Source organism: Neophocaena asiaeorientalis, unplaced genomic scaffold (assembly GCF_003031525.2).
Source record: "Neophocaena asiaeorientalis asiaeorientalis breed wild unplaced genomic scaffold, Neophocaena_asiaeorientalis_V1.1 scaffold317, whole genome shotgun sequence".
In the NCBI taxonomy this organism is placed as follows: domain Eukaryota; kingdom Metazoa; phylum Chordata; class Mammalia; order Artiodactyla; family Phocoenidae; genus Neophocaena; species Neophocaena asiaeorientalis.
This window is the reverse complement of record NW_020173114.1, coordinates 1,783,385-1,810,942: the sequence shown is the minus strand read 5'-3', so window position 1 is coordinate 1,810,942 and position 27,558 is coordinate 1,783,385. Positions and strand designations below refer to the sequence as shown.

The window sequence follows — 27,558 nt, the reverse complement described above, 5'->3', positions numbered from 1 at the left end:
AACCAAATAACAACAAAAACAAGTTGATTTGGAATTTTCTATGAGTAAAATAATAAAATTCTCATTAGAAAGAGAAAATTTAGAAAGGAAAACTGTCGTTAAGAAACATCAAGTATTTCAGAAACATCTATAGGAAAAAAACCCCCACTGATATGCAATAACATTGAATTCTATGGATCTATTAAAAGGATGAGATAGAAAGTGGATATAAAAGATTTCTGCTTAGTTGTTTACTATTCAGACTTGCAAGTTATATAACTATGCTGGTCTGTTTTCTTACTTTCTAAATTAATTTTTTTTCTTGTCTTCCTCTAATTGCTCTTTTTTCTGCTGCCTTCCTCAAAGTCCTCTAAGAGTGAGTTTTATTTCTCACTCTGAATTTTACATTTCTCTGTTTTTCTGGTTCTACTGGAGATTATTTTACTTCCATGTTACTGAATACATGGATTTATAACTGAAGTTAGATAAAGATTACTCATCAACTTTTCACTAAGGCTGGATTAAATTTAAGTAGGGGTAATGTCCCAGGTTCTGGCTAAAGCTTCATCCTCTAATCCAGACATACTTCTTTAAAAGTAATATTAATATTATTCTATCTATATTTAATTAGGAAGTTTTTTCCTACAGAGACGTGGCTCAAAGTAGTAACAATGTAGCAGAAAGTTATATAAACCACCAAGTAATTACCACTTTCCCATTAACTGGGTAGTACCAGTCTCCTATTATTTTAGGATATAAATGAATTTACCATATATGAATCTGGAATAAAGCAAACATTCTTCCAGATAAGAAAAACATTTGACCTTACCATTACTGTAATTAAAACAAACTGACAGTGTTCACGTGGGATCTTCCCGGACCGGGGCACGAACCCGTGTCCCCTGCATCGGCAGGCGGACTCTCAACCACTGTGCCACCAGGGAAGCCCTGACAGTGTAATTAAAGGTTTGCTTTAACTATTTATGTAACAGAAATATACAGTTGTTAGCATATACTCTAGTGTTCAGAATATTTCAAAAATATTATGCAAAATCTCTCTAAGTAGTTTTAGATCAGGGAGGAGTTTATTTTGATATAATTGAGAAGTATGAGAAATGGATAAAAAACAAATAGGCAAATCCAAAAGGAAAAGATTTTTTTATATAAAGGAAACCTGCATCTTTTAAGATCTATCCTAATTCTAAGAACTTCCCATATCATGGAAAAAATATTAAAAATAGCAATTTGATATATCTATATGGCACTTAATATAATTCGGTAAGGCAAGTATTACCAAAAAATATATTTTAAAAATATGTGGGTTAACTGAGGCTCAAAGATGTTCAGTGAATTGCCCTGGGATCAAATCATTAATTAAGAAGGAACAATCAGAACTAGAGAAGTCTTCTCACTGATAATCACAGGCTGTTCTCATTATACAGGGCTGTCTTCTATTAATATCAACTGGTGCTTCCTGAACTGGTGGTTTAAGAAAAATACTGCTCCTTCTAAATATCAAATGAAAGCCTCATTCTGTAATAAATATGCCACTTTATTATACAATAATTTCCATGTTGAACCACTCCATTAATTTGAGATAGTCTTTTTAAAGTATATTCTCTAACCTAATTACAATATTATCCCCAAAGTCCTTACGTTTTAATAATTGTAGAGGCAGAGGTATCCGTATCAATGTACACCCAGAAATGTAAGATGCTGTGGTCAAAAAATACCATTTTCAGAAACATAGAGCAAAAAATAGATGTAGGTGCATTTTCAAAAGCAGAATATATTAACCATTCAGTTAACTGAAGATTATTTGTAAATGACATCTTATTACTTCTGTAGTATGAACAGGAAATAGCCTCACCCAACCACAGATGTATAACAGTTCCTTTTCCATATAAACAGTTTAACATTTCCAAGTATAAAAGCTTATTAGAATTAGTTTAAACATTTCATCATCTTTCCTTGGTATTCACTCAGCAGTAAAATGTCTTAAGAAGGGGAAGAGGGAGTTAGCTAGACAGAAAAACATTTAATTAATGCCTACCTTATGCAGTAATTTATTTAGTTTCTTTACTTATTACAGTTGACCCTTTAACAACACGGGGGTTAATCCGTGCATAATTTATAGTCGGCCCTCTGTATCTGCAGTTCCTCCACATCTGTGGATTCACCAACCATAGACCATGTAATATTGTAGCATTTACTGTTGAAAAATATCCATGTTTAAGTGGATCCATGCAGTTGAAACCCATGTTATTCAACGGTCAAGTGTATTAGGAAAATAGAAAGTTTTGTTGTTGCAATACATATAGATTTTTCACGATAAGCTACATTTTCAGAAAAATAAAGAATTTCATTTTTAAAAAACTAACCTGTCTACTTCATCTCGAGCCACAATGTCTCCTTTCTTTAAGGCTTTTATAGCAAACATTTCATTAGTGTGTTTATATTCAGCCAAAAGCACCTGAAATGAGATTAAAATAATTATTTCCCATGTGAGTTATTACTGTTGTAGGCATTCCAAGAAAATTTAAAAGATTACCTTTCCAAAATGTCCTCTACCCAAGACAGCACAACACCGGAAGTCTTGTAGATTAAACTGAAACATTTGTTGAGATCTGAAAACAGTAATGTCAATCAAAAATAAGGCAAAAGTATGGGACTAAACATGTAGCAAAGCTGTGTACATATTCTTTACCTTCTGTCCTCAAGTTCATGAATATCACTATATTCTAGGCCTGATTGAGGAATATCAGGCTCATATTCAGATTGAGATTTTGGAAGTAGTCTATTTCTGTCATTCTCAGTATCAAAAACTGTTTCTGAAACCTGTAAAATATTAAACACTCATTAAATCATAGAAACATTCAGAAAACAACTTATTAGGTAAGGATAGTTAAAGAAAAAAATGTTAAAAGTTGATATAAATATAAGTGAGAAAATAAAATTCAGATATTGGATATTCATTTTTATAGTTATTAATTATATATTACTCTTATCTAAAAAAGGTAAAAAAATGAATACATTGAAAAAAAAAAAACACTAATTTGAAAAGATACACGAGCCCCAATGTTCACAGAAGCACTGTTTACAATAGCCAGTTACACAGAAGCAACCCAAGTGGCCATCAACAGACGATTGGTTTAAGAAGATGTGGTACATACAGATGGCCAACGGGCACATGAAAAGATGCTCATCATCACTAATTATCAGAGAAATGCAAATCAAAACAACAATGGGGTACCACCTCACACCAGTCAAAATGGCCATCATTAAAAAGTCTACAAATCATAAATGCTGGAGAGATGTAGAGAAAAGGGAACCCTCTTACACTATCGATGGGAATGTATTTAAATTGGTATAGCCATTATAGAAAACAGTATGGAGGTTCCTCAAAAAACTAATATATATATATATATATATATATATATATATACATATATATATATATGTATATATATATATAGCACACACATACATACAATGGAATTACTCAGCCATTAAAAAGAAATAATGTCATTTGCACCAACATGGATGGACCTAGAGATTATCATGCTAAGCAAAGTAAATCAGAAAGAGAAAGACAAATACCATATATCACTTACATGTGGAATCAAAAATAAAACACAAATGAACGTATCTATGAAACAAAAACAGACTCACAAATATAGAGAACAGACTTGTGGTTGCTAAGGGGGAGGGGGTTTGGGGGAGGGAAAGATTGGGAGTGTGGGATTAGCAGGTGCAAACTATTATACATAGGATGGGTAAACAACAAGGTCCTACAACATAGCACAAGGAACTATATTCAATATCCTGTGATAAACCATAATGCAAAGGAATATGAAAAAGAATATATATGTATAACTGAGTGACTTTGTTATACAGCAGAAATTAAACACAACACTGTAAATCAACTATACTTCAATAAAATTTTTAAAAAATGTGTGTGTATACACACACACACACACACACACACACACACACACTGGAATATTACTCCCCCCCCAAAAAAAGAATGAAATAATGCCCTCTACAGCAACATGGATGGACGTAGAAAATATTATGCTTAGTGAAATAAGTCAGACAGAGAAATAAATAGTATATGATATCACTCATATGTAGAATCTAAAAAATAATACAAATGAATGTATATACAAAACAGAAACAGACTCATAGATTTAGAAAACAAACTTGTGCTTACCAAGGGGAGGAGGAAGGGGGGAGGTACAATTTAGGGGTATGGGATTAACAGATACAAACTACTATATATAAAATGGATAAGCAATAGCATATACTGTATAGCACAGGGAATTATACCCATTATCTTGTACTAACCTATAATGAACCAGAATCTGAAAAAATACTGAATCACTATGCTGTACAGCTGAAACACAATGTTGTAAATCAACCATATTTCAATTTAAAAAAATGAATACATTACTTTCATCTTACATGCATTTTCAAAAATCATGTTAACCTAGTTAGAAGATGCACAGTGTTTCAGGCAACATGTCATCCAATATCAGCCATGCTCTTATGTCCCTAGATTAAGCAGCCTATTCCATCTCTCCTGGCTCATGAGCATCCAGAGGTTTTTGTTTCATTCACAAGAAACATAAACAACACAGTTCACACAGGCATTTTTAAACTAAAATGTTAAATGAGATGTTTTTAACATCTCATTCACTATGATGCTTTTACTGGTAATTCATTTGGTGAAAAGGAATTATACAAGGTTTAAAATGCCTTACCTGTCCTTGTGTATCCAAATCTCTTAATTCAGCAGATTCATCTATTTCTCCAAGGGAAGAATCACGTGGTGGGGCCAGAGGAGGCTCAGGTTCAAGATCAAAGTCCAATTTGGTTACTGCAGAATCACTTATAAAAGATAAAGCAATTCACCAAAAGCAGTAATCAAAAGTATATATTTTAAATAACTTTACAATTAAGGCAAACAATTTTATTGTTTTAAAAGTAAGCAGAGCACTAGTTTCAAAATACTATTTGGAAAAAATGAGACTTTTAATAGGCTCACTGTAATCAATATGTACAAATGTCACAATAACTATTTTATAAAAGAAATGCTTAAAAATCTTAAGACACATACCTAGCTGGAGGAGCTAGTTCAGGGATGTGTACATCAACCACTGGCACTGTAGGAGGCACAGGGGCTTGAGGGCTGAAGGTGCCAGAATGATTTACTGTAGGAATAGCTCTTCTCACTAGTCTTCCCCAAGTGGCAATATTAATATTCATTTGAGGAGCTCTGAGAAATGTTTTGCCTGTGGATATTGTAAATAAAGAAAACAGAACAAGTATTTTTTAAATATATTACCAAAGGCCATAATTTAAGAATTCATATTCATTGGTTTATAATTTATGAAGAAAAAACAATATTTGTCACTTAAAAAACAGTTCCTAACTATTCATTATTAAAGGCTAGTGCAAAAAAGCACAATCAGTTTTAAAAATAAATACGTAGGAATTGCTCATTTAAGTCTAGTAATGGTATGTGGTTAAGGTTTTAAAAACAGAATTCTTATCTTTTAGAGATACTAACTGTAATATTTATGGATGAATCTATATGATGTCTGGGTTTGCTTCAAATAATCTGAGGAAGTTGTGAGTGATGGAACACAGATGAAACAAAACTGGACATAAGCTGACTGTTGTTGAAGCTGAGTGATGGCACATCACACTAGTCTCTATACTTATGCATGTTTCAAATTTTCCGTAACAAAATTTAGAAGTAAATAATTGAACAAATAAGAAGAAAACAAAAGAAAAGATGGATATCACTTTTTAAAGAGTATATACATTTTTAAAGTATTTAAGATAACACCAAAACACTTTGTACTTGATTTCTCAGTAATTACCTTGTTGTTTTGAAAAAATTTTCTTTTGTCTTTGGAGTTTTGGTCTTCTTTCAATAACTGGATTAAAAAAGGTAACCTGCAGTGAAGAAAATTCAAGTTGACATGACTATAGCATTAGATTTATGGTTCACGAAATTCAATAAACTTGCAAGTTTGAAAACTTAAGAGAATCTGAGATATAATTTAGTTCCATCTCCTCATTTTCTAGATGAGAAAACAGACCTAGAGAGGATAAATGACTTGTCTTAGGGTAACATACCTATTTAGTGGCAGAGTTGAGCCAAGAATTCAAGTTGTCTGCCATTCAGCCTAATACTCTTCCCACTTCTACATCATGTTGCCTACATATATAATTTCAATGGTAGTTATGCATATTTAATAAAATACATTTATTACCTCTGCAAATAAAGTACCCTGCGGTTCCAAATAGAGACACATGCCATGCCGTTGGTTGTCTAAAAAATCTTCTAACCTCAGAAATTTTACAGCACACAGAGATCGCCAATCACGCCAATAAACTGAAATTTCCAGTTCACGTGACTAGAATAATTAAATAAAAAATAAAGAAAACAGGGAACACATCATTGGACACACATGTGAATAAAATATTATAAAATATATAAAATACAAATACAATAAACAAAGATAACATATACAACGGTTGCACTATTTTAAAGAGTGCTTTTATAATGTTTCTCTATTATATATTACTTTAACAAACTTACACATTTTAACTAAAAGGAAGACATTCATATTCCAACATTCTCCAGTTAAGGTATTCCTTTTAGATAAAGAATACACAACTGGGAACAATCAATACATTTGAATGACCACCGAAACTCTTTCCATCTCAGAGCTTCAATCTTTTGGATTTTCCTTCTCCTATTGGCTTCATAGGCTGTGCTGTTGCTAGACTTCAATGTTCACCTCAAAGAACCCATTTCAAACCTTCTTATTTCTTTATCCCAATGTTGATCAGGAAAAAGTCTGTGAATAGCATTTATTCTCCACTTTCAGTGTGCCACACACTATACCAAACACTTTAAGAATGTTAGGTCATTTAATCTTCTAAAGAATACCACCAGGTAATAAGACCAGTGATTACAGGGGCCTGCGTAGGTAGGTAGCAAACAGGAAACTAAGTTTTATACAGAAAAATGTTCATTTATTACAACATCAAACACAACAAAACGAAACAAAAAAGCCCCCCCAAAACCAGGGACAACTTAAGAGTATTATACCATATCTACATGAGGGAACATTATGTAGTCATTAAAAATAATGCTTATGTGGAAAATATATTTAAGGTTTTAACCATCAATTATTAAATGTACTTGTAGGACACAGTTTATAAGCTGGAGGTCAAGCCATAAATTGACCTCTACATATAAGTCATAATCTGCATATATTTTAATTATAAAGCATAAGACTTCTCCATTATTTTGTTTTTCAGGATTTTGTGGATCACCCACAAAAAGAGATAAACGTTTTTCCCTTTAGGCTAAACAAAGTAATAAATTACTTCTTTCATATAAAAACTTTCAATTTGTGAACTTATGCATCTTATTATCTAAGCTTCTAGTAGGCAAAATAAAAAGCCATTTGACTTTAAATAATAAAACTAGTTGATGCAAATGAACACAGAAAACACATAAAAAACAGAACATGAAAAAAATGAGTCAAGACACAATGTGCCAAAAGGTCTCATAGACAGAAAAAAAGGACTAGAAAAAGATATCTTGGCAGTGAGTATATGAGCTCAGAGCTTCCTACCTCATTGCTTCTCTCTGACACATAATTACTATGGGAGAGAATACTTGTCAGGAAAGGGTAAGGATGAGTAGAGGATAATTATTTTAAGATGAGCAAATGGCATTTAGAAGTGGTGGGTATTAATGCTATAATATTCCATTCAAGTTAAAATTTTAAGTATTTTGAAAACAGTTATTTTGGGAAATAAACTGCATAACGGAACCAGGGGTTGGTAATTTAGACTACTTTATTTTAGATTAGAAAAGGAGAGGTCTACTTTCTCCTATCTTCTTCCACGGTATCAGGGAGGAAAACTTGTTATGGATAAGGCAAATGCAAGTGGTATAGATACCAGGGACGAAATTAGTAATTCTTAAAAGTTCTTATACTTTTCACACTGCTAAAATTGTAAGAGTATATCTTTCTCTGGATGAGAGAAGGTCAAATCACCTCCTTTATATTTTTTCTAGCCACTCTGGTAAAACTCACATATTAACTCATTTCTCTTTCCTCTGTCTGTTTATTCCGTTCTTCAACCTGAAGTATGTTAGAAACACCTGAGATTTGGGATGGAAGGTTATCTTAAGGCCTACATTAGCTTTCCTGGAGTTCTACATGAAATTTTAGGTATAAAGCTCTTCACTTTTTGTTACTTTGCATTGTTCCCTGTATCACTCTCTCTACAATTTAAGGGGGGAGAGTGGCTACAGTCCAAAGCAGATTAAGATATTTTATGTCTACTCATAACACTGTTGCATGGAACCCCAATCCTCCTTTAACTCCTAACATCTACTGCAATTCAGTAAAGCAGGGATATAGTATCTGAAAAGCAAAGTACCCTCTATATAGGGAAATGCCACTGATATTTATTGAATTTAAACTGCAAGTATGACTGCTCATTTGCTGGCAATTTTCCAGATGAAGCAGGTCCATTCCATAAAGCAAGGGCATGTTTGTAGGTAATGTCAAACCTCAAGAGCAACAAAATTCTACATGGAGTAAAACCACTGCCAAAATAGCTGAGCAGTATGATCTGAGCTAAGTACAGATTGGCAATACTGGCAAACTGTCCCAACTTGTGTTTCATTTTGTCGTCTTATGAATCTGAACCTAGGATAGAGAAGAAACTGTGGTAGAACTAAGGAATCTATGGTTTGTCTGAAGTCTCTGTAAGGCCCAAAAGTAAATAGTAGGTACTTTTTCTAAAGTAGTTGGCATGATGATTTGATACACATATACATATATATACTAATAAAGAATTCCTCCCATCTAATTAACACATCTATCACCTATTTTACACACACACACACACACACACACACACACACACACAATATTTATATTTGGTAAGAACATTTAAGTTCTGTTCTCTTAGCAAATTTCATTCACACAATATAGTATTATTAACTAGTCACCATTATACATTGCACTATACATTAGATGCTCAGACCTTATTTATCTTATAACTGAAAGTTTGTACCTTTTTACCAACCTCTCCATACAAGCATTTTTCTACTCTTGGTTTCTATGAGTTTGACTTTTTAAGATTTCACATGTAAATGATACCATGTAATATTTGTCTTTCTCTGTCTGACTTCTTTCACTTAGCATAATGTCCTCAGGTCCAACCATGTTGTCACAATGGCAGTTTTTCCTTCCGTCTCATGGTTAAATAATATTCCATTGTACATATGTACCACATTTTCCTTATCCATTCATCTTTTAATGGACACAGACTGTTTCCAGATATTGGCCATTGTGAATAATGCTGCAATGAACATGGGAGTGCAGATATCTCTTCAATATCCTGTTTTCATTTCCATTGAATATATACCCAAGAGTTGGATTGCTGGGTCATATGGCAGTTCTATTTTTAATTTTTTGAGGAACCTCCATACTGTTTTCCACAGTGGCTGAACCAATTTACATTCCCACCAACAGTGCACAACGGTTCCTTTTTCTCCACATCCTCGCCAACACTTATCTCTTGTTTTCTTGATGACAGCCATGCTAACATGATATCTCACTGTGGATTTGAATTGCATTTCCCTGATGATTAGTGATGTTGAGCACCTTTTCATGTAATTGTTGGCCATCTGGATGTCTTCTTTAGAAAAATGTCTATTCAGTTTCTTTGCCCATTTTAAATCAGATTTTTTTTTGTTGTTCTTGCTATTGAGTTGTGCAAGTTCTTTATATATTTTGCAATATTAATTTCTTATCTGATAGATGACTTGCAAATATCTTCTCCCATTCTGTAGATTGCCTTTTCATTTTCTCGATGGTGTCCTTTGCTGTGCACAAGCTTTTTGTTAGTAACTACTTCTTTTTTTAATTTAATTTTAATTTTAATTTTTGGCCACACTATGCAGCTTGTGGGATTTTAGTTCCCTGACCAGGGATCGGACCCGGGCCCTTGGCAGTGAGAGCGTGGAGTCCTAACCACTGGTTGTCAGGGAGTTCCCAGTAACTACTTCTTAATAAATGGAACTACTGGGCATTTCTTTTGGCCTAGAGACGCACTGTAAAAAAATTACTGGAACACTGAGGATGTTGTGAATCGAGAAAGTTTGGGAACCTCTGATAGGTGAAAATGAGAGGCAGGTTTCACTGCTGAAAAGGAATGAAAGGGCAAAAAGCAAATTTTCTGCAGCTACTAAAAGAGAGAAAATTATTCAAAGCATGGAAAATTCAAAAGCCAAGGAAAGGTGAGATTTGTAAAGGTGCACATGTCAGGCGTCACAATAATTGGTCTCCTCCTTTGATTATTTGGTCTTCTATGGGCTTCTGAGGACAACATAGGCTTGGGAAACATCAACTAGGGTCCCAGCAGTAAAGAGACTGCACACTCAAAAAGAGTTTAAGTTTTAAAAATTGGCTATTTATGAAGGTAAGATTCAGGTTAAGGAATCAACAAGGATGGAAGTATCTGAGGATTAGCTACAGTAGAAATCTATTACCACTCCTAGCCTGAATGAGCAAGAAGAAACAGTTATCAGAATTCAGTGAGAACTGGATCTTGGAAAAGGGACTGTCAAACAGGAACTGTAGCCATAGATGAACACTGCTGTAAAAAAGGGAAGGAGAGAAGGAAACAAACACCCTGATTACCCTCTCCTCCTGCCCTTAGATCGTCTAACATTGTCTCCCCTTTCATGTCAGAGCCCACTGATTCAAACCTGCAGCTATCATCCTCCAGAGACAAAGAGAGGGACAGGGAAGGGGGCCATCAGAATCTACTATGGGGCAAAGAGAAAACTACCACCTCAGGAAACAGTAATATCTGTTTTCAGTTCAGGAGTTCAATAAGGGTGATTCTCAGCTGGAACTAATGAGACAAAAAGAAGGAAACCTTAGGATCTTTTGGGAAAATGAGAAACACAGAGAAGACTGAGATAATGGAGAATACAAAGCTATGACCTCTGCTTGAAAAGTCTGCCCCCTATAGATGTGGGAGCAGAAAAGAAAACAATTGTGATACAAACTATTTAGTGCTGTAACAGTTATATATAACTGCACCCTATATCAATTCACATCCTAGAAAAAGTTCCAAAGACTCACTATTATTCCAAACCTATTACAAACTTTTCTGCCTCAGTGTCTACACATATAGTTCCTATTTCTAATCATGTATCTTATTTCCCAACCAAAACCTACATACCTATAAAGACAAAGTTGAAGGATGCTGTGGGGGCATCAGTAAGGAAATGGTAAAGGGTAATAATAGTTTTAGGGTAAACAGAGAAGAAAATGAAATTTTCTGATGGCCCCTTCCTAAACTCCTTCCTGAAGAATCAAGGAAATGGAAATGTTTGACCAAACATCTAGCTGTGTGGTAACAAAGAAGTAAAAGAGCCAGAGGAGTAACAATAATAACATAAGCTATCATTTACAGCAAAACCATTATGTACAAGGGGTTAAACTAGGTGCTTTATGCAGATTTGGTAACAGTTTAGGATACTAAATTTAAGATTTCAGAACAATTCATTGCTAAAATGACAAGGAGCAAAGGTATACTGGGGTTGATGCATTCAAAGAAGTTTGAAATAATATGTTAAATGGGTTGTTGTTTAGATAGTTAGATGTTTAAAATCCCCCATAATGATGATGGGATGCTGGAGTGAAGAACCAAAGTCCTTAAGGATACTGGCAAGCGCCTGGTGGTCAAGAGATGATAGAGGGGTGGGGGGAAAAGATAATTATATATATAGTTCATTGGCTCAGAGAACTCATATAGCCTCAGCGGATATGATGTGTCATTTGATAGTAATAGAATTGGAAGCAGCAAAAGAGGTAAAAAGGGTAAGTATTATTATAGCTCCATTGTAAGTTAAAAGACAGCATCTCAAGAATAAAATACCTAGGAATAAACTTACCTAAGGAGGTAAAAGACCTGTACTCAGAAAACTATAAGATACTGATGAAAGAAACGAAAGATGACACAAACAGATGGAGAGATATACCATGTTCCTGGATTGGAAGAATCAACATTGTGAAAATGACTATACTACCCAAAGTAATCTACAGATTCAGTGCAATCCATATCAAATTACCAATGGCATTTTGCACACAATTAGAACAAAAAACTTTACAATTTGTATGGAAGCACAAAAGACCCCGAATAGCCAAAGCAATCTTGAGAAAGAAAAACAGAGCTGGAAGAATCAGGCTCCCTGACTTCAGACTATACTACAAAGCTACAGTAATCAGGACAGCATGGTCCTGGCACAAAAACAGAAATACAGCTCAACAGAACAGGACAGAAAGTCCAGAGATAAACCCACGCACCTATGGTCACCTAATCTATGACAAAGAGGGCAAGAATATACAATGGAGGAAAGACTGTCTCTTCAATAAGTGGTGCTGGGAAAACTGGACAGCTACATGTCAAAGAATGAAATTAGAATACTACCTACACCATACACAAAAATAAACTCAAAATGGATTAAAGACCATTCTGAATGTAAAGTCAGATACTATAAAACTCTTAGAGGAAAACACAGGCAGAACACTCTTTTATCGCAGCAAGATTTTTTTCTATTCACCTCCTAGAGTAATGAAAATAAAAACAAAAATAGACAAATGGGACCTAATTAAACTTGAAAGCGTTTGTACAGCAAAGAAAACCATAAACACAACCAAAAGACAACCCTCAGAATGTGAGAAAATATTTGCCAACAAAGCAACCGACAAAGAATTAATCTCCAAAATATACAAATGGCTCATGCAGCTCAATATCAAAAAAAGAAACAGCCCAATCAAAAAATGGGTGGAAGACCTAAACAGACATTTCTCCAAAGAAGACATACAGATGGCTAAATAGCACATGGAAAGATGCTCAACATCACTAATTATTAGAGAAATGCAAATCAAAACTGCAATGAGGTACCACCTCACACTGGTCAGAATGGCCATCATCAAAAAATCTACAAACAATAAATGCTGGAGAGGGTGTGTAGAAAAGGGAACCCTCCTACACTGTTGGTGGGAATGTAAAACTGGTACAGCCACTATGGAGAACAGTATGAAGGTTCCTTAAAAAACTAAAAATATAGCTACCATATGATCCAACAATCCCACTCCTGGGCATATATCCGGAGAAAAACATGATTCGAAAATATACATGCACCCCAGTGCTCATTGCAGCACTATTTACAACAGCCAGGACATGGAAGGAACCTAAATGTCCATTATGGAGGAATGGATAAAGAAGATGTGGTACATATATACAATGGAATATTACTCAGCCATAAAAAAGTATGAAATAATTCCATTTGCAGCAACATGGACTGGACCTAGAGATTGTCATACTGAGTGAAGTAGGTCAGACAAAGACAAATATCATATGATATCGCTTATATGTGGAATCTAAAAAAAGGGTACAAATGAACTTATCTACAAAATAGAGTTACAGATGTAGAAAACAAACTTATTTGTTTACCAGGGGGTTACCAGGGGGTAAGGAGGGGGGTGGGATAGACTGGGAGATTGGGATTGACATATATGCAATACTATATATAAAACAGATGATCAATAAGGACAGTACAGCACAGGGAACTCTACTCAGTACTCTGTAATGGCCTATATGGGAAAAGAATCTAATAAAGAGTGGATATATGTATATGTATAACTGATTCAGTTTGCTGTACACCTGAAACTAACACACACTGTAAATCAACTATACTCTAATAAATATTAAAACAAACAAACAAACAAAATATAGCATCTCAGATTAAACAATATGCCGAATGTGGGAATTCTCTGGCAGTCCAGTTGTTAGGACTTGGCATTTTCACTGCAATGGCCTGCGTTCAATCCCTGGTCAGAGAACTAAGATCCTGCAAGCCGCGTGGTACGGCCAAAAACAACAGTAATATGCTGAATGTTAGCTCACACATGGAAGAAATTAAAATTTCTTTGTATTTCTATTCTATGGCTTGTTCTATATTAAGATGTTTCACACCCCATTTAGATGTTTCCATGCATTTTTATCCTTTTATAGGGAGGAAAGCATCTTGCTCATTATCATGGTTTCTATGAGGAATAATTTTCATTCTTCTCCTAAATATCTAGGTCTCTACCTTAACCCTCTTATTCATCTCCTGGAGTGAATTATCTGATAAAAGACTGGGAGAGAAACTGGACATGAATAATCCAGTCCATTTCTTCCTTTCTTCCTTGAGAGCCGGGCTGTTAAATGGAAGTATACAATTTGTTTTTCTCTGCTATGCCTTAAGTTTTATATGAGCTGGAGCCCACAATGATCTAAGGGACTGAGTATAGCCCCATTATTGTTGCACACCCAACCACACTTTCAAATATCAGCTCATAATGACATTTTACTTTCCATTAGTCACACCTTTCTTTCTTTCAACTAGTTCAGAACTTGGGTAAGGAAGAGCCCCACATACAAAACTTCCAATCGTTTTCTTAATGGCTCATTTTAAGACAGCCAAGGGTGGCCATACATTTCACCAAATCTGCAATATGATAAACAGAGATTATGAAATGGATCTCAGGATAAATAAAGACAATTAATTCAGGGAGAAGAAAACGTAAAACTGATATCCTCTAAAACGTAAGAGAGGATATTATCCCCGTGAGAGGAAAACAAGATATTTAAAAGAATAAACTTTTAGAAATTAAAAATATAATATCAGATATAAGTTTGTCAATCAAATCTTGGCAAATAAAAGTATCAAACTTTCCCAGAAAGCAGAACAAAAAGACACACTGACAGACAATAGAAAAAAGATAAGAAAATCAGAGGATCAATCTAAAAGGTTCAATTAGCAAGAGAGACACTGAAAATGAAGAGGAAATTATCAAATAAATGCGATTTCTCAAATCTGAAGAATGAGCTTTCAAAACTGAAGGTGCCACACAGTACCTATCACAAAGAGTGAAAACCACCTACACCTAAGGTACACCATTAAGAAATCACAGAACCCCAGGGGAAAAAAGATAAAAATCTTTAAATCTTTAAAAGAGAAAAAGCAAATCAAAATCAAAGACACATAAGCAATCTCAACTACAAGACTAGAACTACAATTCCTTAAAATTCTTAATGAAAATAATCTCCAACCTAGAATTCTAGACTCCAAGCATGACAGCAGAATAAAGATATTTCAGATATGCAAGATCTCTAAAACTTTCATTCACTCTTTTCTCAGCATGTAAATGTGGGATATGATCCACCAAAATGAGGAAGTAAAACAAGAAAGCTGAAAGAGAAAGTCAAGACTCAGGTGATCCAATAGGATTATGGTGAAAGATAAAAGCTATATAGCAGTCATTTAAATTGGAGCAGAAAGATGGAAGGCCCCAGAAAGGATGCTGCTGGGGAGTAGAGTGGGTCCCAGGATGACTGACAGCTTGCTGATACAACTGCCTACATAGAGTTATTCTAGAGTCCTTCTGGAGATTCTGGTGATAAAGGATAGGTATATAGAAAACTAAGCAAAGCAAAACAAAATAAACAATTAAAAAAAGGGCAATTATTTGCCCAAAGTGAGTCTTGGTACTAAAAAGAGAATGTAATCATGGTATGGAACATGGTTCATCTATAAACAATATTTACATAGTCATAATAATATAAACACTGAGTTACTGATTTAACCCAATTATTTGGAAGAATGAGGATAGGAGTGTGGATGGTTTAAGAGTAGTATGTATAGGCAATTTCTGAAAATGTGAAACCAATAAATAATAAGAATCCCCTGAGTTCTTGGATACCTTAGCCTCTCACTCCTACCAATATCTACAATCTTTCCACAATCTCAGCTGTTTGAATCCTTCTCTCTGACCATCACCTCCTAACATTCTACTAGCTCACTCTTTCTAGTCCCTCAGCATCCACTGGTCCTTCAATGCCACTGTTACTTCTAATCTATTAACCCTATTACATTTTTACTGGCTCTCACTTCCTGGATGTTCTCTTCTTCCTTTTCCATTGATCAGTGAACGTTCTCTAGTACTCTGCTCTTAACAGAACTGGCTCCTGCTAAAATTTTTCTAAGTTTCAGTTCATCCTGTTTTTAATATTGATAAAGATCGTTCTCTATTACATTAGCAAAGTAAATCAAAAGGAAATGTGAATGGGAAAAGGTTAGATATAAAGGGTCCTGCTTTTTATTTCAATCTCTCATGGGAGGACTAAACTTTTACAGCAGGAGGGCTGAGGGAATTCAGAAAAAATGTGAAATTACATAGCTACTGTGTTTATAATAAACATTAAGAAAGAACAAATTTTATAAGAAAATATAAAAAGGGTAACCTGATAACAGAAAGAACACAGAACTGACAGGACACTTCAGAATCCTAGATTATAGCTTAGGCTAGTTATTTAACCCCTAGGCCATAATAATATCCTTATTAATCTGTAAAATGAGGGGGCTGGATTACACCAGCAATTTTCAAAACTTTTTTTTTTAAAGCGGCAAATTCCAAATGACATCTTACCCAGAATCTCAAAACAAAAAGAAAAAAAAAAGGGTCTGTGTTGCCATCTGAAATAATTCTGCAGAGCCCTGAGCTCCCAGGAACATAACTGAACTTTTCTAGATCATTCTAGATCTAGATAATTTCTATAGTATCTCAAAACTCAAAAAAGACCTATCTGGGTGTTCCCTGGTGGCCCAGTGGTTAGGATTCTGGGCTTTCACTGCCATGGCCCGGGTTCAGCCCCTCGTTGGGGAACTGAGACCCCACAAGCCACGTGGCGTGACCAAAAATAAAAAATAAATAAATAAAAAGACCTATGAATTTTTGTATTTTGGAAAGGATAGAAACAGTATAGACAACTTAGTTCCAGAATGTCATAGGAAAGAAACTTGACATTTGAGGCAAAATACTGAGCATGAACATGTCAGTTTAAGATAATATTTTCTATAAATGTTTCTATAAACATTTTCTATAAATAAATATTCTATAAATATAAGGAATAAAGTAAAAGACTAAAAAAAGCACATGAAAAGTAAAATGTACTGTGTAAACAGAAGGATTTATCACAATAAGGAATGTGGCCAAAGAGGAGCTTATAATCCAATTAGGGATACATAACATGCATATCAGGAACCCAGAAGGTCTAACTGGCCTCTGGGAGAACAGCTTTACTTAGCTATGCAGTGTCTTCAATGTTTTTAAGGGAGGGTTACTCCAAAGTGGGAAGAAAGTCTGATGCCATGAAGAAGAAAAACAATTTTAGGTGAGAATTAAAAGTGCAAGTAAAAACAACCAATCAACAGTTATCAGTCTTTCTAGTTTTCTAAGCTTGTAGCTTGGGTAATATTGAATTATTTTCTCTTTACCAGGCTTTCATCGTCTTCTGCTGTTTCCTCCTTTTTGCCACTAACTTTCTATCTCATACAAATCACTACAGAGGAAAGAGCAGTTTGAAGGACACTCGAGGCCTAGTACCAGCTCTGAAATTTATCAATATGTAATCACTCTGGTTCTCAGTTTCCTTAATTATAAAATGATGGCAAGACACTTAACTACTTTTATGTTCTATTTTAAATACAAAACTCTAACACAATAACCTGGCTACAAGAGAAATCTTCTAAGCAGCCATTTTCCCTTTAACAATAAATGTCTTAAATTTCATTTTGATCATAACACTCATTAAAATCCTATAATTACTTTAAATAGGCTCTGAAATGAAAGAAAATGACATTCAACCAGTTAATTTCCCATTACTTAACATGCTCTTCCATTATACTCAAATTCATAGCCACATGTCACAGCCTAGGGCTAAAGAAAGAACTAAAGTCACTGAGTAGCTAAATGTGCCAGGCAACACAAAGCATTTCTTCTTAATAGTCCTGTAAGGATTATATTTTATCCCCATTTTAAAGATGGTGAAATAAATGCCCAGTAATAAGGTTATGTATCTTGTCTACCATCAAATATCTAATAAGTAAGTGAATCCAGTTTGTCTGGCTTCAAGACCAATGTTATAGCAAACCTATTAATTTAAGAATGAATGGAAACTGAAACATTTTAGAGTCATAAATATTACATGTATTCACAGTTTAGAAGGAAGATGCAAATATAACAAGACATGTATATAACGATATCCATATACACTAACAACCTCAACTGCATTTCCCTCTCTGGTGGGCTTGACTGAATTATATTGGTCTAACTATTTAATTAAACAGCTAATTTACAGCATGTAACAATACTAGTTCTAGCAAATATCAGAGCTGAAAAAAAATCAGAGTTGAAAAACAGAAAATATCAGACTTGAAAAAAATCTTGGAAGTGTAATCTTTTTCTGATACAACAATTCCCTTAAATCTCTCTTATATGAGTTGCTCATTCAACTTTATTGAGAGAGCCTTAAGAAACTAAAAATAGAGCTACCATATGATCCTGCAATCCCACTCCTGGGCATTACCCGGAGAAAAACATGGTCCAAAAGGATACATGCACCCCAATGTTCACTACAGTGCTGTTTACAATAGCTAAGACATGGAAACAACCTAAATGTCCATCAACAGAGGAATGGATAAAGAAGATGTGGTACCTATACACAATGGAATATTACTCAGCCATTAAAAAGAATGAAATAATGCCATTTGCAGCAACATGGATGGACCTAGAGACTGTCATACTGAGTGAAGTAAGTCAGACAGAGAAAGAGAAATATTGTATGACATTGCTTATATGTGGAATCTATAAAAAAAGAAGATACAAATGAACTTATGTAAAACAGAAACAGACTCATAGACTTAGAGAACTAATTTATGGTTACTGGGGGGCAGGGTGGGAGGGAGGAATAGTTAGGGAGTTTGGGATTGACATGTACACACTGCTATATTTAAAATGGATAACCATCAAGGACCTACTGTATAGCACAGGGAGATCTGCTCAATATTCTGTAACAACCTAATTGGGAAAATAATTTGAAAAAGAATACATACATGTGTATGTATAACTGAATCACTTTGTTGTACACTTGAAACTAACACAACTTTGTTAATCAACTATACCCCAATATAAAATAAAAAGTTAAAAAAAAACTTTACTGAGCGAGAACTTACTACAGCAGCTCAGTTCATTTTTTAATAGTACTATTCTTTGTACTGAAATGAAATCTGCCATCATTGACTTCTGCTTTGTCTTCCACACCCACAAAGTATACAGTCAATCCAAGGATGGAAGGAACCTGTACTACAGCTTACCACTTGCCCCTTTTCCAAGCATCTGGCAAACACTGCTACTTGATCAGCATAAACAAGGAACCATCCAGTAAACCTTGACAGTGAGCTCCAGAAAGTTACCACCAATCCATCAGAGTCAACACACACAAAAGGAAATCTCACTGCTATCACTAGTTTAATTCTTGTTTTACGTGTTCCTCCTTTTAACTTTAAAGAGTTACCAAATCTTTGTTAAATCTCTTCTTTAATAGATTTTAAATCCCATTTTCCTTCAACTGTTCCATATGTTAACAGGATTTTCATCACCTCACCATTCCAGCAACTCTTCACTGGATAAGCTTTTATAAGGTTAAGTTCTGATCTAGGGTATGATCTGATCCAACCCAGAGTTTTCTATTTCTCTTTGGCAAACCTTCCTTCTCCTCCTATACTTGGAACACTACTTAAGATTTGATTGTTAGACCTTTTTATTCTTTTTTTTATTAGCTTCTATATTTATATCATTTCTATTTGATCATCTAAATCAGATGATGAAAAATCCCCTATTAAAAGTCCTTCACTATCTTCTAATTTATTGACTATAAAGACCCTAGTAATCTGACACCCACCTGCATCTGCTCTTTTACTTCTTTACACTGATCTCTGTTCATGATTTTTATTCTTGCAACACATCAAGTTTTCTCCTACCCCAAGGCGTTGTATGTTTTTTCTCCTTTGCTGGGAACACTCTACCTGGATCTTTGTAAGTCTGGCAACTTCCCCCCACTGGGTTTCAAGTCAGACGTAGCCTCCTCAAAGAGACTTTCCCTAATTATGTCCTCTACCTAAAATAGCCCCCACCCCCTTCTTTACAATACTTTATTTACTTCCTTCATTGCACTTGAAGATTTAAAAAAAAAAACTTGTTAACTATTTGTCTTCCCTCATTAGAATATAAGGTCCATAAATATAGGGACTTCGACTATTTTGGTCAATCATAACCAGCATCTAGAATGGTGCCTGACACAGAACAGAAAATCACTGACTATTAAGCCTAAGAGTTCCATTACAGCAATTCCTACATATATCTCTTTCTTTCTATTCCTACTGCCACATTTTTTTTTTTTTTTTTTGCGGTATGCAGGCCTCTCACTGTTGTGGCCTCTCCCGTTGTGGAGCACAGGCTTCGGACGCGCAGGCTCAGCGGCCACGGCTCACGGGCCTAGCCGCTCCGCGGCATGTGGGATCTTCCTGGACCGGGGCACGAACCCACGTCCCCTGCATTGTCAGGCAGACTCTCAACCACTGCGCCACCAGGGAAGCCCCTACTGCCACATTTTACTTCAAGTTCTCTTCACCTTACAGTTGTAGCACTGGAGTAACCTCCTGCCAATTTATATGCCTTTAGTCTCTATTCTCTCAAATTCATTCTTCATACATACCCCAAGATCAATTTTTCCATTATGTCTCTCTCATCCCCACTGCCAACAAGTATAAACACCTTAGCCTAGTATTCAATGTCCTCAATATCTTTTTAACTGAAATCATACACAGTTTCAGACGTAATGGTAAAAAGTCTGCAAATAATCAGACATATACTGAGAAGCCACTGAGGTATAAGTTCCTTAAGGAAATCTTGAGAGATCTTGTTTATGTTGTTTGTTGCTAATCTATCACCTGGAAGTGCCTGGAATACAGTATGCATCAAGGAATAAATGAACAAATAATTTCATAATAATTTTTAATGAATTAAATGAATGATCCTAAACTAGAGAATGAATGCCTAGATGAAAGTATTATTCTTTGAAGATCAGTCTGGTTCTCAGACACATGGAGATTAGTTACTAAATTACTTTAGTAAAAATAGCCAACATTAATTGAGTTCCTACCACTAGCCTAAGATTTTTACATGGATTTAATCCTCACACATTTCAGTGAGGTAGATAGTATTAAAGATAAGGAAACTGGTATACATAAAAAGTTAAGCATTTTGTTCAAGTACATTTAATATTTATGTGTCAGACACAGTATGTGAACCAAGAAAAGCAATGATGAGGGCCTGATTAAGATACTGGCTGTGAGATAGAAAAAAATAAACTGGAAAAAGTATTTTAAAAGTAGAGGCCAGAGCAGTAATTGCCACCTCACATCATCATTAAGCACTGCAAATCTGCTCTCACTAATATATGTAATTTTTATTTTATTTTTTTATATTTGAATTTTATTTTAGTTTTTTACACAGCAGGTTCTTATTAGTCATCCATTTTATACATATTAGTGTATACATGTCAATCCCAACCTCCCAATTCATTCCACCCCCACCACCACCCCAATATATGTAATTTTTAAAATGACATATGTACCATCAATCTGAATACTAAATGATCAAAAGCTTAATATCTTTCTTATTTTTAGATAAAATTATGATTAAGTTTTAATATTTTCTTCCCACACCCCAACAGATAGATTAGAATCTAAATAATAAAGTTATCGTCGTGGATTTAAATCTACTGTGGACCAAGTTAACTTCTGCTGGGTTCTACAGCTACAGATTGCATTCTAGCCACTCACATTATTCATGAAAGCCACTGAGATACATGGAGGAATGGTTGTCTGAGCACAATAGCTCACTTCAAATCCAGCTTTGATAATATAACCAACAAGTGGTGAGTCAGAAGAATCACCTTAGTTGTCAGAGAGCACACTATTAAAATAAAAAAAATTTCAATATTAGATGTCACCTGATTGCTGATCTTTCAGGGTAGTACAAAGTATACATTTTCAAATCACTGCACAAATGAAAACTCCTGCAGCAATCTGATAAGGTAGATTTATGTATACCTCATCAGATGAGAAATGTCAAAAATACCTAGGTCCTTCTTATATGCTGTTAAGAATAAAACTTACCAAAGTCTTCTAAAACAAGATTTACATTAAAAATGAATTATAAATATAATGAAAATTCAAGTAAAAAGTTTCTCATCTTACCCTGTCTAGTTCCAGTGTAAACTTCTGGTCCCACGACTGATTGGAAATGGGTTTCCAGCTAGTTTGGCCAACCACAGTATTATCTAGCTTCAAAACTGCACAGACATCATCTGTAATTACAATTTAAAACTTGCTTAAATATTTTAAAACCTTTAAAATAGAAATGCCACTGTTTAATATCAACAAAAGTCTTATGATCCTTTGAAAATAAGTTTTTCTTACTCACTACTGAAGCTTTTGAATCTTAAATGGCTAGTTTTATATATACACTCCCACTAGACCCTCCCAAGTTATCCTTTGTGTTTCACAAAAACACAAATAGTAATCACTATTTTGTTTATATTAAAATGTAACTGAAAGGACTAACAGGTGACCAGTAATTGTTTGTCAGGTGTGTGTGTATATTTATATGTCAATATCAGTCATCCAGTTTTTCTCTCTCTACATTTGCTATTTATTAATGTTGTTACCTTAAACAATTTTTATTTTCACATTTTTCCTAAAGTCTCTCTCTAGATACAGGAAAGCACAAACATACTGTACTAGGTTGAATTGTCACATGCCTTTTCCACCAGTTGTATAATTACATCATAGTTTATGATTACTTTACAGTGTCTCCAAAGTACTTCATAAACCTCTCCCATTTTACTTTACCACCTTTACTCACTGCCCCATTTCAGTTTACTTCTGGGACCCAGTCCTAGTTAAACATGTTTAGTTCAGTGGTTAGCTATCAAAATTTCAACGTTAGTTTAGAGGTGTCATTATACCACTAAAAGAATCAAGATGTGACACAAAGAGTTTGACATAAAGAGTAATGTTCAATATTTCATTATTCCAAAAGAATTAATGTTATATGTCATTCAGTTTTCTAACATATTTTCAGCAGGGTAAATTTTGTAGCCTTTTAAATTTTCCTGTCATTATAGCTTTTGACATTTTAAGTTTAAATTATGGAAATCATAATTTTAAAGTTTGTTGTCCAACTCTAACTCGTCTCACTCTTCTCTGTCCCCACTGCTCAGCCCTTTGTATAGGCCCTTTAATTTGTTATATGATTGATAAAAAAATTTGATTACTGAACTGGATAAGTCATCGGTTTTTAGGAGATTTCGACTACTTCCACTTTTACTTTTACTCGTTCTGCTCATGAAAGATGATCTGGTTTCACTTGGACTCCAACCAGGTAGTGCAACCGATGCTGCTTTTGACCGTCCGGGGACATTCTCTAGGATATCTTGACAGCCCATTAGACGAACTTCCAAAGTACCTGTAGCATGAACAAATATCAAATAAGAAAACATCAATACTCAACATATAAAATGATGTTGTTGTTACCTATTCAGAAATAGGGGGGAAAAATATCTGCTAAAATAACAAAATCTCTTCTTTCAGAGCATCTTCGAGGTAACTATCATCTTTACTGCTTTATTTAGAGAAACCTATTAAAAATTCTTAATTAATTAAAACAACTATAAAAAAATGTATAGAAAGAACAGCACCAGCCAAAAGCTGTCGGGCATAGAACAAAACTAGTTACTTAAACTTCCTGTGTATCTGAATACTCATTTCTATAATTCCATGGAAAAATTACAAAACTATGTGGATAAAACATGTGGGAGGGGAAACATAAAACTAAATAATATGCCTACTAAAATAAACATAAAGAAATTAGAAACAAGGAAATCTGACAATGTAAATAACAGTTGTGTTTAATAGTTATATAGTTAACACAGAAAGGGACTATAGGGGTTTTTTTTTTTTTGGCATAAGTAGATGGAGTTCTGTTCTATTTGAGATGTAAAATAACATTATCTTCTCACTTTAATAGTTTAGTCAAATAATTATGGGCTATAATTATCTAAGCATAAAGTAATTATAATTTCCTTAGGCAAATACATACTAAAAGTGTTCAAATGAAAATGAGGAACTGTGAGCTTAGGCATCTGGAGATATGGCTTTGTCATCATTTGGGCTAGACTTAGTGTATTAAAATTTAAAATGGTGCCTCAGTATTAAAATTTTAGATACTGCCCATAGTATAGCACTTTAGAAAGAGTATTTCCTGGTAAAAGCTGTCCCATTAAACTTAAATAATTAAAACTTAATTTTTTAATTATTTAAAAGTAACCAAAGGACTCTTTCAACAAAGTAAAAAAGTCTGTATTTAATCTCAACTCAACCAAAAAAAAAAAAAAAATCAGACAAAAAATATGAAAAAAACAGTGTTAAAGGAAAGGGACATCAGGCAATGAAGAACAGTGATCCCTGAGAGAAGAGTCCTAAGACTGCTTACTACCTTGAGAATATCTAGGACACAACACAGGGAGGGAGAACTCAGGTGGAGCCAAGTGGACTACCTGAGTTAAGGAGACAGAACTGAGAGTACTGAGGCTGAACTGACTGAGATGGCGAGATTTCACAGGCAGAGTAAAGGAAAAAATACAGCTGTCCAGAGATAGAATCCCTGAGATGTGCAGAAGGTTCTCCAGACCAAGTATTCAGTCTTGCCCCAGGAGTAGAGAATAGTTACCCTTAGACTAAATGATGCTCTAGTCCCACATAACAAATCTTAAAAGCATTACCCAAAAAGATCAAACTGTTTCCAAGTAACCTAACTATGACCCAGAACAAAGCTCAAAAATATTTGTAATATTTTTAATATTTGTAGGAATACAAAAATACCCAGCACCTAACAAGCTAAAATTCCAAATGTCTGGTATTTAATCAGAGATTATCAGGTATATTTGTTTTCTATTGCTGCATTACCAATTATCACAAATGTAGTGGCTTAAGACAACATTCATTTATTATCTAACAGTTTTGTAGGCCAGAGTTTGAGTGGGCTGGTCTGCACTCTCTGTCAAAGATCTCATAAGGCTGAAATCATTGTATCTGCCAGGCTAGGCTCTTATCCGGAAGTTCTAAAGAAGAATCTGCTTCTAAGCTCATTCAGGGTATTGGCAGAATCTAGTTTCCTGCAGCTGTAAGAATAGGGATCCTATTTCCTTGCTGGCTGACAGCCAGGGGCTGTTTTCAAGTTCTAGAGCGGACCTGCATCCCTCGTCATGTGACCGTCCCCCCATCTCTATGCCAGCAATGGCACATAAAATCCTTTTTATGATTCATATCTGACTTCCCCTTCTGCCACTGGCCAGAGAAAATTTTCTACTTTTAAGGGGCTCATGTGATTTTATTAAGCCCACCCATATAACTGTCCTTTATGATAACTCAAAGTCAACTGATTAGTAACCTAAATTACATATGCAAAAATCTCCTTTGCCATGTAATGGAATATTATCACAGAAATGATACCCCATCATATTCATGGGGGAGGGATTCTGGGGGTCATTCTTAATATTCTGCCTATCACACCAGGGAAGCAAAGAAACAGAAAAGTGGGACCCATTAAAAAAATAAAATCAAATGAAAACCAATACAAAACTGATATAAATGTTAGGATTAGCACACATTCACAAAGTTATTATAAATATATTCCATCTGTTCAAAAAGTTGAACAGGGACACTGAAGAAGTCAGAAAAACACAAAACAAATTTCTAGAGATGAAAATAACATTGAGATTTTTTTTAAAAACCCCAAAACTGGATGGGATTGGTGGCACATTACACATTGCAAAAGTAGAGGCTACTGAACTTGAAGCTAGCGCAACAGAAATGATCAAAAATAGAAGACAGAAAGCAAAGATTTGGAGGGCAAAAACAACAACAAAAAACCAGTACATATGTGAGCTGTGAGTTTAACTTCTAGTGGCCTAATACATGTGTACTTGAAGTCCCTGATGAAAAGCAAAGAGGATAGGGAACAGAAAATATATTTGAAAAAATAATGACTGAAAAATTGCCTAATGTAGTGAAAACTATAAACCCAAGAAGTATCCAAGAAGTTCAATGAACACCGAGCAAAAGAAAAATAAGTAAATTACACCAAAGCATAACATAATCAAATTTCTCAAAACAAACAATAAGAGAAAGTATTAAAAGCAGCCAGAAAAAATGACATGTACATATAAGATTAGGACAGCAGCAGATTTCTCATTAGAAACAATGAAAGCAAGACAGAGAAGCAATATCTTTAAAGTACTGAGGAAACAAACCATGAACTTAAAATTCTAAGTCTACTGAAAATTTCTTTCAAAAATGAAGCTTTTTCAAACATAAAAATGGATAAAGAACCCATTATCAGCAAATTACCATGTGATCCATCCACACAATTCCTAAGTATTTATCCCAGTGAAATCTATGTTTACACAAAAATTATACAGGGATCTTATTAGCAGCTATATTTGAAAAAAGTACAGAATGGAAACAACCCAAGTATCAATCACAGGTGAATGGATAAACTAGTTATGGTATATTCACACAATTGAATACTATCAATAATAAACAGAAAAGAACTACTGATACATGCAACATAGACAAATATCAAAAGAATTATTCAGAGTGAAACGGCCAGATTCCCACCCCCAACAAAAAAAAGAGTATGCACTGTATGATTCAATTTATATACAATTCTACAAAGTGAAAACTAATATCTAGTGACAGAAACAGGCCAGTGATTGCCTGGGGACAGGTGTGGGGAAGGAATGCATGAGAAGAGCAAGAAAGAGAGATTACATAGAGGCACATGAGGATACTTTTGGGGATGATGGATATAATTATCTTGATTGTGGTAACAGTTTCAAGACTTTAAATAGATGACAAAACTTGTCAAATTATACACTTTAAATATGTGCAATAAAACATGTTCTAAAAACTGGATATTGATAATGGTGGCTCAAGTATATGTATTTCCTGAAAATTTAAAACTATACTTAAAATCAGTGAAAATTTATATACTATAGTGTATAAATTATGTCCCAATAAAGATTCTAAACATGAGGGGAAACTTCAATCTTATGTTTGGTTAGGCTATGGAAATCTTATCTTACTGTAAAGTATTAAGGCAGATTAAGTATAACGGAAATCATTTCAATTCTGGTTCAAAAGAAACAACTTGTGCCTGTGTGTTTTATTTGCTTTTTTGTTGTTGTTAAGGTAGCAAACTTAGTTCATTTCCACTGTAAATGCTCAGATGTAAAAGTCATCCTGGGAAAACTGTAAACATCTGGTTACTACTTCAAACCCTGCTAGCTTATAGCTTATTAAAGATTTTAGTAATTTCAATGTATTAGGGGATGACAATGTTCAACACCTGCTTTCATTTAGAATAAAACCTGGAGGGATTTAAGATCTTTATTAAGTATCTAGAAGTTTCTTTCTTTTATGAGGTGACACAATTGCTATTG

The 27,558-nt window shown here is 34.4% G+C and overlaps 1 protein-coding gene across 3 annotated transcripts in view; it reads right to left on the bottom strand.

Annotated features, from left to right (window-relative positions):
- PKN2 (protein kinase N2) overlaps positions 1-27,558 on the bottom strand; it is a 164,895-nt gene that overhangs the window by 54,111 nt on the left and 83,226 nt on the right. For all 3 annotated transcript variants that reach the window (XM_024743555.1, XM_024743553.1, XM_024743554.1), the window contains exons 7-15: positions 23,337-23,522; positions 22,253-22,362; positions 6,264-6,407; positions 5,868-5,943; positions 5,099-5,273; positions 4,743-4,869; positions 2,687-2,817; positions 2,531-2,606; positions 2,361-2,452 (exon numbers count right to left, since the gene is read on the bottom strand). In XM_024743555.1, coding sequence (XP_024599323.1) covers positions 2,361-2,452; positions 2,531-2,606; positions 2,687-2,817; positions 4,743-4,869; positions 5,099-5,273; positions 5,868-5,943; positions 6,264-6,407; positions 22,253-22,362; positions 23,337-23,522 — 1,117 coding nt within the window. The remainder of the gene's footprint in view (positions 1-2,360; positions 2,453-2,530; positions 2,607-2,686; positions 2,818-4,742; positions 4,870-5,098; positions 5,274-5,867; positions 5,944-6,263; positions 6,408-22,252; positions 22,363-23,336; positions 23,523-27,558) is intronic.